Below are 12981 nucleotides of genomic sequence, written 5' to 3'. Positions count from 1 at the left end.
TGGGAGGGCAGAGCAATGTTGTCAAGACCCTGGCTGAAGGATACAATTAAGAAGCTGTTAACAGAAGGTGGCCAAGCACTTTCTACATTTCAGTGCAGGAGGGGAAAAAAACAGAGCGGGAATTCCCCACTGTTTCCTGTTTTTCCTCTTAATAAGGCAATAGATGAGAAATAAAAAAAAAAGGTTTATCTGAGGAGAGGTGACATGACAGTTCCATGCAATCTGCTGCTTTCATGCTCTGTTATGCTGCTGAAGCTCTACCAGTGGCTCAAAACGAGGCTTTTTTGTTAATGTGGCAGCAGAGGGAGAATAAAGACTACACTGGGAACAATTTTCATGCTCTTGTGCAGCCCTGTGCCCTCATTCAGGCGTATTACACAGAAAGTGGCGCTGCACACGAGTCTGATAATTGCTTTGCATTACATAAGTGTTTTGTATTCAGAAGCGATCGTGCAGCTGTTACAGCTGGAACTCATTTCAACATATCTGAAATCTGCTTGGTAGCTTCATCGTTTATACTATAACCTTTTATTATATTTAATGTTAAGATTTAAATCTGGAACATAATTAGTGGAGCAGAAAGTACAAAATGTGACACTGCAGGTGAGCGGGCTGTACGAGAGGAAGTGGACAGCACTGTCGCCACATGGCCGGGTTCTCTCCAAATACTCCAGCAGGAACCTGGAGATTTTGATCATTCGGATCTCATATTGTCTCGTATTCTCTGGATGTCTGTCATTTTCTTTCTCTGGCTCCACTGCAGGAAATTTCCTGATTGAAGAAACTTAGTTCTTTAGTGCATGTCAGAGGAACCAGGGCACAAACGAAGCAACAGGAGACAGTTTGACCTCCACATTGTGCTTATTCAGGGAACTTCCAGGGTGGGAGTGGCTTACAAATCAACATTTAGCAATGAGCTAATTTCTTAAATGGTAATGGGTGACATCACAGTGGTTGTGTCCATTATCAGTCTGTGCTTCTCACTAAGCGTGCACACAACACCAACTCTGAACGGCTTCAACATAACAGAGCTGTGTGTGCTCAAATCACTTCCAACACATGAGCAGCTGTTAGATACATCAGTTTCTTTAATATTTCAACAGTGCAAATTAAATCTGATTAATAAACACGACATGAGAAATACATTGCTTCACATTTCTGAATCACATCGTATTCATTGAGAACATTCTGGGATACTGAGAAATCACCTGAGAGAACGAGTTAGAAAACCTATTCAGTCTGATATGATGATTGTGATGGCGAGAGTTTACGACGACGGGAAAAAAAAGAAAGAAGAAGAATCCGTTGATGATCGTTTCCACTACACGAGCGTCAAAACATCTGTCAAATATAGAATCCGTTTCAGTCTCACCGCTACTATACACTAAAGTCTGCAAATATATCACAGCAAGGACGAGTCACACAAATGTCTTTTTTCTTCTTTTTCAAAATAAAACATCCAAAAATATTCAACATCTTACAAGATATCTAGAAGTTAAAGTCATACAAAGTGTGCAAATGTCAGTCAACGAACACTCATGAGATGACTCCAAATGAAGGCACCATACTTTTAGATTCTACTCCATCACATGAACTGTGACCGTGGCGGCCTGTCCGATACCAAATTTGACTAAGACCCCCCCACCAAAAAAAAATATATATGGAAAAAATGAAAATAAAAATGAAACTACAAGCAAAATAAAACCCAGTCAGCAGTGATGGAGTACCAGTTCTGCCTTGATGCCATTTAACAACCAGCCCACATTTTGACAGACTTCAGAATCTGAGCTAAATATGGAAGTCATTGGTGAATTTCTTGTGGTAGTTCCCATGATACCCACAGCAGTGGTTTCAACATTGAAACCAGTAATTCTCACACTTTTTGCAAAGGACACTGGTCCATTTCCCCCTTACTAAAATACATGGACCATCCAATGTTACACTCCCATTTAAGTGAGAATTTGGCAATGAGCTAATTTCTGTATGGCTAACACTCTGTCCTAACAATATATATATTTTTGTACAAGGGTTCAATAAATTGGCTAAAAAGGAAGAGGCTAGCAGTGATGTGGCGACCAAAGACCATCAAGACTCAATGACATTCAACTTTTTCAAGCAATGACTGGCAAAATAACCGCTCGGGGTGAGAAGTGGAAGGTTCAGCACTTTCCTCAACTTTGAGGCAAGCAAGTGCGCCGCCTACCAATGAGAGGGCAGGATAGTGCTGATTGATGAGAGCGGGTGGTAAATACATCCCCACTAGTGTTCAACCTTTGTTACCGTCTGCTCACTCACTGACATCCAAACAGTATGGCTCCTTAAAAGTCCTTCCACCTGGCTCTACCTCCTACAGTTCACAGATGATTACTACAAGCAGATGCATGTATGGAAGACCAAATTAATCAAAAATAAAAGACCTCATATATACATCTATGTTATTACACCTAAAATATCAAAATGCACATAATTTTAAAAAAATGACTTTTTTTATTTCCTTTACAATTAATTTAAAATTCCTTATGTTTTTTTGATTTTGTTTTGTTCATTTCAGTGGTATGTCCCAGGTCATTTGATGTGTCGCTTCCTCTCATCCTTCTTTCCTCTGTACTACACTGTCTAATCAAAGGCCTGAAAACCCCCAAATGAAACTTAAAATTGAATGAAAAGGAAAATCGAAAAACGGTAAGTTTAGGAAACAAAGATATGAATTAATGTCACAGTTTATGAAATGAAGCCTACATTTGATTTTAATATTTTTAACACTTTACTGAGTCATTATTTCATTTTTAATTTTGGCAGTTCTGGTCCTCCACAATACTTACTATTTTTGATATACACGCCTGTGTAAGCATTAAAGATATAACTAAAGTAATTACAGCAAGAAATGGTGATGCTTTCCTGGTGCAAATGTTTTTTGTGTTTAAAGGTACTTCTAAATTCATTAATTTAACACACGCAAAAAAAGGCAATTGCCAGTGCTATCCCTTTAGCCTCTTAGTAGATGTGTCTATTGTATAAACTTCAAATTCCTAGATGATTTTCAGAAAAGCTGACCTCTGACCTTCAGGTCAAGGTCACTGTGATTCAAACTTATACAAGATTTTTATTAGATACAGCTATAAAACTTGACTTCAGAAATTTGGTGTGATGACAATACACCATCAGCCTTTCACAGCTGAGGCATTAAGGCTGCTTATATATTTACTTAAAAACCAACTACACCCACAGAATGTAAAGAAGCAACTGCTTTGAATTTGTCAAACATATCTGTGTACTGTGTTGAAGCGACATCAACTGATGTTAAAACAGGCCTGTGCCGTTGTTTCGTGTAGTACCACAGGATGGCACAGCGAGTTACCCAAGAGCAGATTCTCACAGCTACCCTGGTAAAATGCAAATCGTCTAGAGGAAACGGGGCTGAGAGAAACGTTGGAAGTTTAACGAACAGCAGCACACATCTGAACATGTTTTAATACACCTGCTGTTAAAAAGCTGCTCCCTGGTGGTGACATTTGCAAATGGTAAATAAAAAGGGTACCTTTAAAGACAAAACAGTACCTCTGAAAAGGTCATTTTCACCATTTTCTGACATTTAACAAAATATTTGTAGGTTAAGAAGAATTTGACAGGTGAAAGACTCATGACTTCAAAGCCCTGACTACTATTAACACCTTCATCTGGTTACTTTTAATGAACATGGTCTCATTTTTCCCTCATTGTGAAACTCAGTCATGTTAAGTGTCTTTAAACATTCACAGGGAAACTTTAATACTCTTCTTTTTAGACAGTTCTGTAAGCAGTGGAGCGAAAAAGTAAAGAAAAAAAAAATTACCTCTTGCCATCCATAAACCCCGAATCGCAGTTCAGCAATGATGGTGCACTAATACTGATAAGAGATGCATGTCACTCAACTTCACCGCACACCAAAGTTCAAATTCACAGAGCCACGCTCCTAAAGACATTTCAGCGAACTGTCACTAAAAACGAGGCTCAAGTCTTCCTCACAGAGGACAAGAGGGACCGTTCATCCTGTCGAGTATGACCTCAGCGGGGGGAAAAAATAAATAAAAAATAAGCACACAAAAGATAGATAACGGCACAAAAAGGTCAGAAGCAACACAAAGTGTCCATGTGCAAAAGTTCCCTTTTAAGACAGAAGAAGATGAAACTGCAACATAATCCAGGAAGCGGCTGTAGATCTAAAGATAACAAAAAGCATGCATGTCCTCCATTGGCTGGAGTACAGACGGTTTGTTTGGGTTTCAACCCAAGTCCATATTTCATCTACTATGACACTCCAAACTAAGACTTTATCAGCTATAGATCTCCAAACAAGCAATGCCTCCTCACTTTGCCCAAAAGTCTACATGAACCTGATGGCAGGTTACAGTTGGCACTAAAACTTTTTCTTAAATGGATCTCCAGCATCAGCCCAAGTCTGCAGCTCACATTAAACCTTAGACAGTAAATTTGTGAAGAGGTTCTCTGGGTAAAAACTAGGGTGGACATTTCTAAGCAAAGAGTGATGATTTCTCAAACGACTGTGTGCAGTTGTGGCTAGCTTGCGACATGTTAGCTCTACCTGGTGGACTTTGCAGTGGACTTACTTTGTAAAACAATTCTATACCATTCTCATAGAGCTGAATCACTGCCTTCCACGCCACTGCATCAATTCAATGTGTTACAGTAGAGGGTTTGCAGAAATAGAGAGCAGAAGTATAAATCCACTGATATACATACACGTTTCTATGCAGTGCATAATTAAAGTCAATGAGCTAAAATAATTAACAGAAGACTCGTGAGCAGCTTCTGCTGAACGGTCCGACCTTTCCTACACAACATGAGCTCTGGCCGACCTTTAGTCTATTTAGTTGTTTAATGGTGACCACCAACTACGTCTTATAGCCATCTGCACATAGTAGTAACATGTTACAGTAGCTCACTAGAAAAAACAAAAATAGGGGAAAATATGTATTTGAAGATAACAGATACACTTAGAATTTAATAAGCATTCAAATATTTGAAAGCCATGGCCATTCCAAGCACAGCTGAAGGAATTTTCAACCCCTACTGGTGCAATTCCAGTTTGTTGCATCTTTAGGTTTTGTAATGTGCATATAGACAACGCAAAGTGACGCTGCGCTGGGTTAACTCGCTGAGAAACTAATGTACTAGTGGGAGAGTACTGAATCACAGGTGACCTCATTTACACACAGCAACAGTTATTTTATCAGGACATTGCTGTCTTTTTTCTATTAGTTCTACTAAACCTTTTGGGCTGTCTTTACGTAAAATGAGTCGTGTAAAAAGGGCACTAAACAGATACATTACAGCACTCGCCCAATATTCAGGCTGGTAACAGAGTCCATGTTGTAAGACGTTCCACGTGGTCGCTTGCTTCTACAGTTATTTCACATCTTAAAGCGAGAAAGAAAATCATCCTTTACAGGCTTGCATGTCTCACCAGTGGAATTACCGCCACCTGAAACACATCTGAGATGTCACACTGGATTTACACGACTAGGTTACACCTGAAAGGTCGTTTTCAACATGCAGCAGTGTTTTTGTGCATCCAGGCATACTTTGCTTTATTGAGTCGTCCATAAAAGGCAAACTCTAGGCTGAGCAATTGGGCAAACATATTTGCGATAACCCAACTCAATCTGCAATTGGTTTGATTTTTGTAGTTCAACTTTGCTCATCCAGCAAGTGCGTCCTTGCTTTTAGTTGCACTGAGCTACAGTTACGAGTTGTACCACGCTCTGGTGCTCGTCTTACTGAACCTGGGCAATAGCCCAAAATGATGCAGCCCTCCGAGATCAATTTTGCTGAATAAGTATTTTTCATCGGGAAATGTTAATCTTGATTTTAAGAAAAATAAAGAACACACAAACTATATATTTGAGTTTAAAAAGGCATTTCTGTGAGTATTAGAGACGTCACAGCACGGCTGCTACTTATACAAACATGGAAGAGCCTGTTTGGGGGTTAAACTATCAAGTTATTGTTTAGAAATGGGTGCTATCCTATCAGACATCCTTATCTGACCAATCGGGACCAATCTATTTTATGGACCAGATCGGCTTCTTAAAAGACATAAACGCGTTTTATTCAAGTTCAGAGACTTTATCATTATCCGTTCACCATTTTTCAAAGTTAAAATCAAATGTGGGCTCTTGTGGGGACATAACCATTTTAGCCTTTTGGTTCCATTAACTCTTATGCGCTCTCGTCTGATCTGCAGCAAACATCGGTGCAATGGGATTAACAGGAAGTGGAAGAGCTCCTACAGTGGCCGTGGTGCCAGCTGGATGCATAACGTGAACGTGCAACGGCTTTATAACCCTTTTGGACCTGTTGCGGAACCCTTCCCAACTCTCCGAGCTGCATTTTTGATTCCACGTGTGAACGAAGCTGCAGGATAATCTAACGACCACTGACACGGTTCTAGTATGACATCAATAATCTCCTGAGATCACCCGGTAAGAAATTCCCCTGATATAGAACAGCAACACGACGGTGTGGCACAGAACTGAAGCAGGACTATATCAACTATACAGCCAACACTATCACACTGTTATACCGAGAAGCTTTGCACACTACAGCAAAGTCTATTGCGTCTCCTATTTGGCGAGTATGAAGGAGGAAATCACGGCCAGGTCACATTTACAGGTCTGAAGAGGAAATACATCAAATTCTCACAACCACAAGTGGGGACAATAATATCCATGTGATCAGTCTACAGCTGCCCTTGGTTGTCTGTATGAAAGGATCCAATACTGTGGGAGGAGCAGAGAGGGCGTCGAGCAGCAGCTGAGCATGATGGGAAACAAAATCAGGTCCACGCCACTTTGCGTGAGATGGCCTGTTTGAAGCACTCAGGGTCAATGTTTCCGCCGGGCCGCAGCGCCCTCTCCAGGCTCACAAGGACGTTTTGGTGGCACTCTCTGATGTTGACAGGGTACTTGGCCCTCAGCAGCTCATAGGCAGCGATCAGCCTCATGTTCTGCTTCACCATCAGGTACTGGATGATGCATGTGGGCGCCAGAGAGTAGCCGTCCCGACAGTGGACCAGGACGCGCTTCCGCTTCTCCGTGGAGGCGTTGATGCACTCGTTGATGTCCTCGAAACAGCGCTGCTTCAGCGACGGGCCATCGCCCAGAGCGTCCGGCACATCTCCGATGTCCACTTTGAGGCGGGACCAGCTGTGGCGAGCGCCACGAGAGCAGGTGCAGGGTATGAGGCTAAGGGAGGGGGCCGATTCTCCTGGAGCACTGCTCATGTCGATGATGCTATCGATGTTGTTGCGGCACAGCGTACGGCCATTGTACGCTGCGTTTAGGTTGCCGACATAGATGTAATCGGTCACCTTGGAGATGACGGGCTCCGAGTATTGGAAGTGTTCGGGACCACTGGGTTTGGGCTCTGGCGTATCAGGGCCCCTCGCTCCGGCCGGCCCCGTGGCGGCTCTCCGGCTGTAGTTGCGGAGCTTCTTAGAGCCGGAGCGGGACGGCGGGTTGGAGTCGGACTCTGAGCTGCTGTTCCAGGGCGGCGAGAAGAGAGAGAAGCGGCTGGAGGACTTGCTCTTGTTGAGTATCTCCACAGGGCTGGACAGGCCGGAGCAGGACACTGTGGTAGAAGCAGAGGCGCAGAACAGGGACGCTCGTTCCAGAGAACCCGTGCTGCTGGCTGCTCCTGCACTGTGAGCCTTCTCCATCTGCAACACAGACACAAATGAAACATGGATAACAACTCTCACAGTAGGTTGTCACACCAACCAGACCTGAGAAGTCCATAGCAGTGCCTGCTCCCCCCTTCATAAAAAAGCCAGGAAACACAGATTCCTCAGTGCTTCCAACATATGATATGGACCCATTTGAAATCCTTTCTCTACACCCTTCCACGCTGCGAGGAGTTAAACTCCACATGGAGTTTCATTTGGATCTACTGAAGTAGAAATACAGCCGCAAGCTTTAAGAACCCTGTCACCTTTCTGCTAGAAAAAGAGGAAACTAATCAGCATCTTCTGTGACCTACCCTGCTATCAGATTGATTTATTAAGACAACATCCATCACCCAGACGCATCTGTTCTACTTTCAGTTTATTCAAATATTTTCAGCAAGATTTCCAAAATGTTCCTACTTCTTTTCATTATTTTCTTGTTGTTCTTTAATTGATTAATATAGTATTTAGTTATAGAAATAAAAGCATAGATGTGCCTATTTTTGTATGTGAACACTAGTCCACAGTTGCAAACTCATTCTTTTAGAAACGCCGTTTTTTTTTAATATGAAGATGTTTCAGGATCCAGATGTACCTCAACTCCTGCTGAGGACATAGCAGCAGATGTTTGTGTACCTGAGCTTTGAGGTTGTTCTTCCACTCCTGCGTCTCCAGAGCCTTGAAGCGTCCGCTGCTGTCGGAGGACACCGACACACAGAGAGGCCGGTGGGCTCTGGCAGGGAGCTGGGGGGTGAGGGCCACGGGCACGGGCCTTGCATCGGCATGCTCGCTCCTACTCATCATTAGATTCGGACAGGAACCTGAAACACCCAGGAGGCCGCATGTGAGATCAAAAGGCAAACAACAGAACTTCTCCTCTCCGGTATTTGTGGAGACGACATGAAAAGAATTCTCATTCACAGACAACAGTTTAAAATTGTGTGTTACGTAGGGCTGCACGATTTTGCATAAAATGAGAATCACGATTTTTTGGTTTAGAATTGAGATCACGATTTTCTTTTCCAATATAAATATTTATTGCACTTATTAACTGCACATCAACTTCGTAACAGTTGAGACTGAACACAAAAACAACAAATGTCTCACGTTTTGTCGTTGCCGCAAAATGTTGTACTGCTTGAAATTCCGTCTCCACCATTGCTCGACGCTGCGTGTATAGAGCAGGTAGTGCAACAATAGAAAAATAGTTGCGGGACGGCACTGTGTAGCGTTTGTCTAGGGTGTTGATCATTTTCCTAAATCCCTCGTTTTGCACAGTGTTGATGGGAGCCATATCTTTGGTCAGGTGATAAGTGATAGCCTCCGTAATTTCTTTGTGCCTGCGGGAGTTCGACGGGTATAGGGAAGCGCTGTAGGTTCCCGTTATTGATGTTTGGGTGGTTGACCGGGACGGATTTTCTCCTGTCACTTTCTTGGCCTTTACAGCTTCCTCATCTCTCAGGTGCTCTCGTTGTTTTTTTCCCCTGCCAGCTGACTTCTGTATTGTGGTATAAGGCTCCGCCCTTGTCATTTGTTGAGCAGGAAGAGTGAGCGCTTGTTTTCATGCAGCTTATGTCCAGGATCAAAATGCAGTACAATCGTCATCTTTTACTTTTTTTTTCTTTTAAAAATCATTGTCACTTGGAAATGAGATCGCACATAAGTATGAATTGAGATCGTGATTTTCTAACGATTAATTGTGCAGCCCTAGTGTTACGGTACCATTTTCCCCAAATCTGCAAACACTCCAAAGGTTTAAAGTCAAGTTGAGGAATGAAGGATGAAACACTTCTCCAAAACTACGCTGTAGTTCATACTAGTTTTACACAGACAGTTTGTGAACTGAAGATTTGAAATCAATTATATTATTAGATTCATATTTAATTTAATCTACCTCTTTGCAGTTTCCTGCCTAAAACCGAGAGACAACAGAAGAAGGTGTTTCTATCTGTAATAGTTTCAGTTTTAAATTGGAACTTCACTGTTTGCAAAGATACTATTCTATCTGTGCTAATGCACATGTATTCTCCCGGGCGTGTGCTTCTGTCACTCTGTGTGGGGAGAGTGGACGTCACTGCCAGCAAAGATGTTACTGCCAAGCGCACAGGAGGTCAACAGGACAGTTGGACAATGAAGGAGGGAAACCGGGTTCATAGCTCGATTTTTGGGTTTAGTACATACTTCAATTTCTTTAGAACAGATAAATACTTTGACTTTCACCATTTATGTTTATTAGAACTTTATATATTTAAAAAAAAAATAACTATAAAGCCCGTCTGAGCTCAAACTGGACTTATGCTGCATATAAATTGACTTTGCCACCCCAGCTGCAGACCATGAGATTCTGCACAACTTTTACAGGTTTGTATCTTACTTACATCCATCAGAAAAAATGTGGAACGTTATTCAAGCCCAGGACTTGTTCCTTCTGTTTGTCCACAAGTTTGAAATCAGGAAAAAGAAGGCTGGGATTTGCTGCTCCCTCCTTTTAAAATCTGCTAATCAACTAAATCTTAATCAGCTGGTTTTTAATGACCTGGAAGTACCGTTAATGACACCTTGTGAATAAGGGAACTTCTGCCCATGCAGGATTTGACCTACCAGCACATTCTGAGCGGGTGATGGACTGAATCTGCAGTGTGTTCTGGGTTTTCAGCAGGCGGTGGAGAGTTCTCAAAGTACCTGCGCACAGACAGAGAGGTCACCTTACACAGAACTTAACAAAACACAGAGGAGATATTTAAAAAAAAAAAGGACAGCGGCACCAGTCTTACCGATCCTTCCGTTCTGCCTGCAGGGCACCATTGGATCCAAAACTTTGTGTGCACTCCGCTCTTCCTCTGCATCCATGTTCCGCCTCCTGCAGGGAGAGGCGCATCATAACCCCGGCCCTTCATCTTTTGGCAAGCCGAGCAACACATCAGCTACATCGGGCAGACATGGCTTCAGATAGTTGGCGGTACCGACACCCGAACGGCTGCTAGCATCACCGCCTAGGTTAGCAGCTAACGAAAGAGCTAGCCATCCAGCCAGCTGGTCGGCTCACTGTGTGTGAGTCATATCGTGGAGCTGGTGGAGGCTCTGACCGTCAGGTAATCCTAGTGGGGAAGCGAAGCTGCAGCAAACCAGGGCTCGCTCACGACAGCTTGACGACTAGAGCCATTAACCACAGTAAACCTTAAAAATCCCCGGAGCGTTAGCGAGCTAACCGTAGACTGCACAAGTATCCGTTGCTCACGGCTCGTACACGGGTGGCACAGCTCCATCACACGAAACGACAACAAGAACATGCACACGATATTATGCGTCCATCTGCCGCCACACAACGCGGGTTAACGTGGATGTTAAACGCCGTAAATGTGACCATTTATCCGGAGCTTCAGTGATTAGCTGCCTGGCTAACCAGCAGCAGCATCAGCACCGTGAGCGCGCCGGCTTCAGTCCATGGGAATTGTTGTCCTGGGATTGGCCTTGCAGGATTTACCCCGCTTAATGACAACCTTTAACCTTTAAACAAATACGAATGCGTATTATCTGAGTAAATTATACGGTGTATTTGCAAAACTAGATTAACAGCAAGCAATTATACGCAATAGAAATTCCCTGCGAGACAAAACCCGGGGACTAAGGAACGCAAATTTTGTAGGCTTTCATTAAATTGTGACTCCAGTGAGTCCCAGGGCAGTGGGGAAAGCAACAACAAAAAACCCAAAGTAACCTCATAATCTTTTCCAATTCACTTTCTAAAAAAAACCTTAATGGAAAACATGAGCGGGAGAACTGCCAAAATCCTCACGTGAGCTGACTTCAAAATGCGCATCCTACTTCACTTCAGTATCCCCCCCGTGGCCCTCATCCTCTTCTGTAGCTTTGCTACCGAAAGGCGTGCTTATGGGTATTTTTCACAAAATCTTGGGAGACATATTTAAATAATTCACGCAATTCTGATTCACTTTGCGGCATGCCACAAAAGCATGTCTGATTCTGCTTTGGCTTTGTCCTGCAGCTCTTCACTCAGCCCTCACACTGAGTCTTCGGAGCTGAGCATAATTCTGCATCTGTAGTAATAAAACTCACCGAAACAGAGCAGAACTGAGCTGGAATATTTTCTCAGCAATGCGCACGCGCTGATGGACTCATCATATTGAATCTGTTTTGAACCAAAGTGAAATGTCTGTCAAAACGCACTAACGCGACTGCTGGAAACCGATACGTGAAAAGAGCGATGCGCGCATTTACGCGTGTGGCACAGTAACATTCCTTTCATCAACACACTTATTTACAATATTATGCGAAATATTATTTACAGTTGTTCTGCACGTCACACAGGTCAGCTGTTACACTTAGATTTCGGTGGAATAGTTTCTAATAGCAGCTCCTAATAGAAGAGTTATCCCTTGTATCAAAATCACACCTGAAAGGACTTGCTGTTTTCAGGGAGATCTGCGCTTATAATATTATTCGGTTAGTGTATTACACACTTTCATCCCGTCTGGTTTTTGAACCGCTAATTTTCCTCGCTCTTTGTAGAATCATTGGATCATTTATCACTGAAAATAAACTAGTTGAGCCGTCTTTGTCACCGTTGTCTGTCTCATAGCATATATAATTAAATCATTTTTTTAAATATTGTTCTTGCTGTTGAGTGATCCATTGTAACTATTTTGTTCTTCCATGCGTACTATTTCAATGAAACGCGCAGATATTTTGTTTAAAGGCTTAGTTGTAAATGTCGTTAACCCTGAACAGGTTACCAGTGAACTAGTCTTTGTTAGGTGCTTAATCTACCAGTAGCTCATTGTACCATAGCTTTCCTTAAGATCTATTAGATCTATTTGACTATTTCGTTCTATTTTTTTATGTAATCCAGAGTATATTTTGTGGTTGTGTCTAGTTAAACAAAGACAAAACCTTACAAAAGAATTAAGGATTAAAGATGGAAACATTCGTTTAAAGTTCCAAATATTTCACTAAATAAATATAAATTCACATTTATGGCAGAAATGGTCAGATGACGTCTAAAGTGAAGTCTGTAGCATAAGTTTATTGGATCTACTCACCGTGTGTGTGTGTGTGTGAGAGAGAGAGAGAGAGAGAGACGCAGGCTGCAGCTGTTTGTCAGACTCAATGACTGAAGCAGTTTCGTCTGAAAGCAGAGTTGATCCTGTTCTTCTTCTTCGTATGCTTTAATTGGATGGTCTGGGCTTCTCTTCAGGTAACCTGGTAACCCACCGATCTGCTGATGTCACTGCTCTCCA

General features: G+C 42.5%; 1 protein-coding gene across 3 annotated transcripts; it reads right to left on the bottom strand.

Annotated features, from left to right (window-relative positions):
- Positions 1-5214: 5214 nt before the first annotated feature.
- Positions 5215-11585, bottom strand: LOC113025098 (uncharacterized). 3 transcript variants are annotated; one of them, XM_080303374.1, is made up of 5 exons: positions 11520-11585; positions 10498-10583; positions 10325-10405; positions 8360-8544; positions 6639-7717 (listed from the first exon to the last, which is right to left on the bottom strand). In XM_080303374.1, exons 2-5 carry the CDS (start codon positions 10571-10573, stop codon positions 6836-6838), a joined length of 1224 nt encoding a protein of 407 aa, XP_080159500.1. In that variant the 5' UTR covers positions 10574-10583; positions 11520-11585; the 3' UTR covers positions 6639-6835. The 3 variants fall into 3 exon arrangements, with proteins under 3 accessions (XP_080159499.1, XP_080159500.1, XP_080159501.1); XM_080303373.1 differs by lacking the exon at positions 11520-11585 and having other exon boundaries at positions 5215-7717; positions 10498-11162; XM_080303375.1 differs by lacking the exons at positions 10325-10405; positions 10498-10583; positions 11520-11585 and adding an exon at positions 10102-10205.
- Positions 11586-12981: the final 1396 nt, after the last annotated feature.

Source organism: Astatotilapia calliptera, chromosome 7 (genome assembly GCF_964374335.1).
Source record: "Astatotilapia calliptera chromosome 7, fAstCal68.1, whole genome shotgun sequence".
Taxonomy (NCBI): domain Eukaryota; kingdom Metazoa; phylum Chordata; class Actinopteri; order Cichliformes; family Cichlidae; genus Astatotilapia; species Astatotilapia calliptera.
The sequence above is the reverse complement of the archived record's forward strand: the minus strand, read 5'-3'. Positions and strand labels throughout refer to the sequence as shown.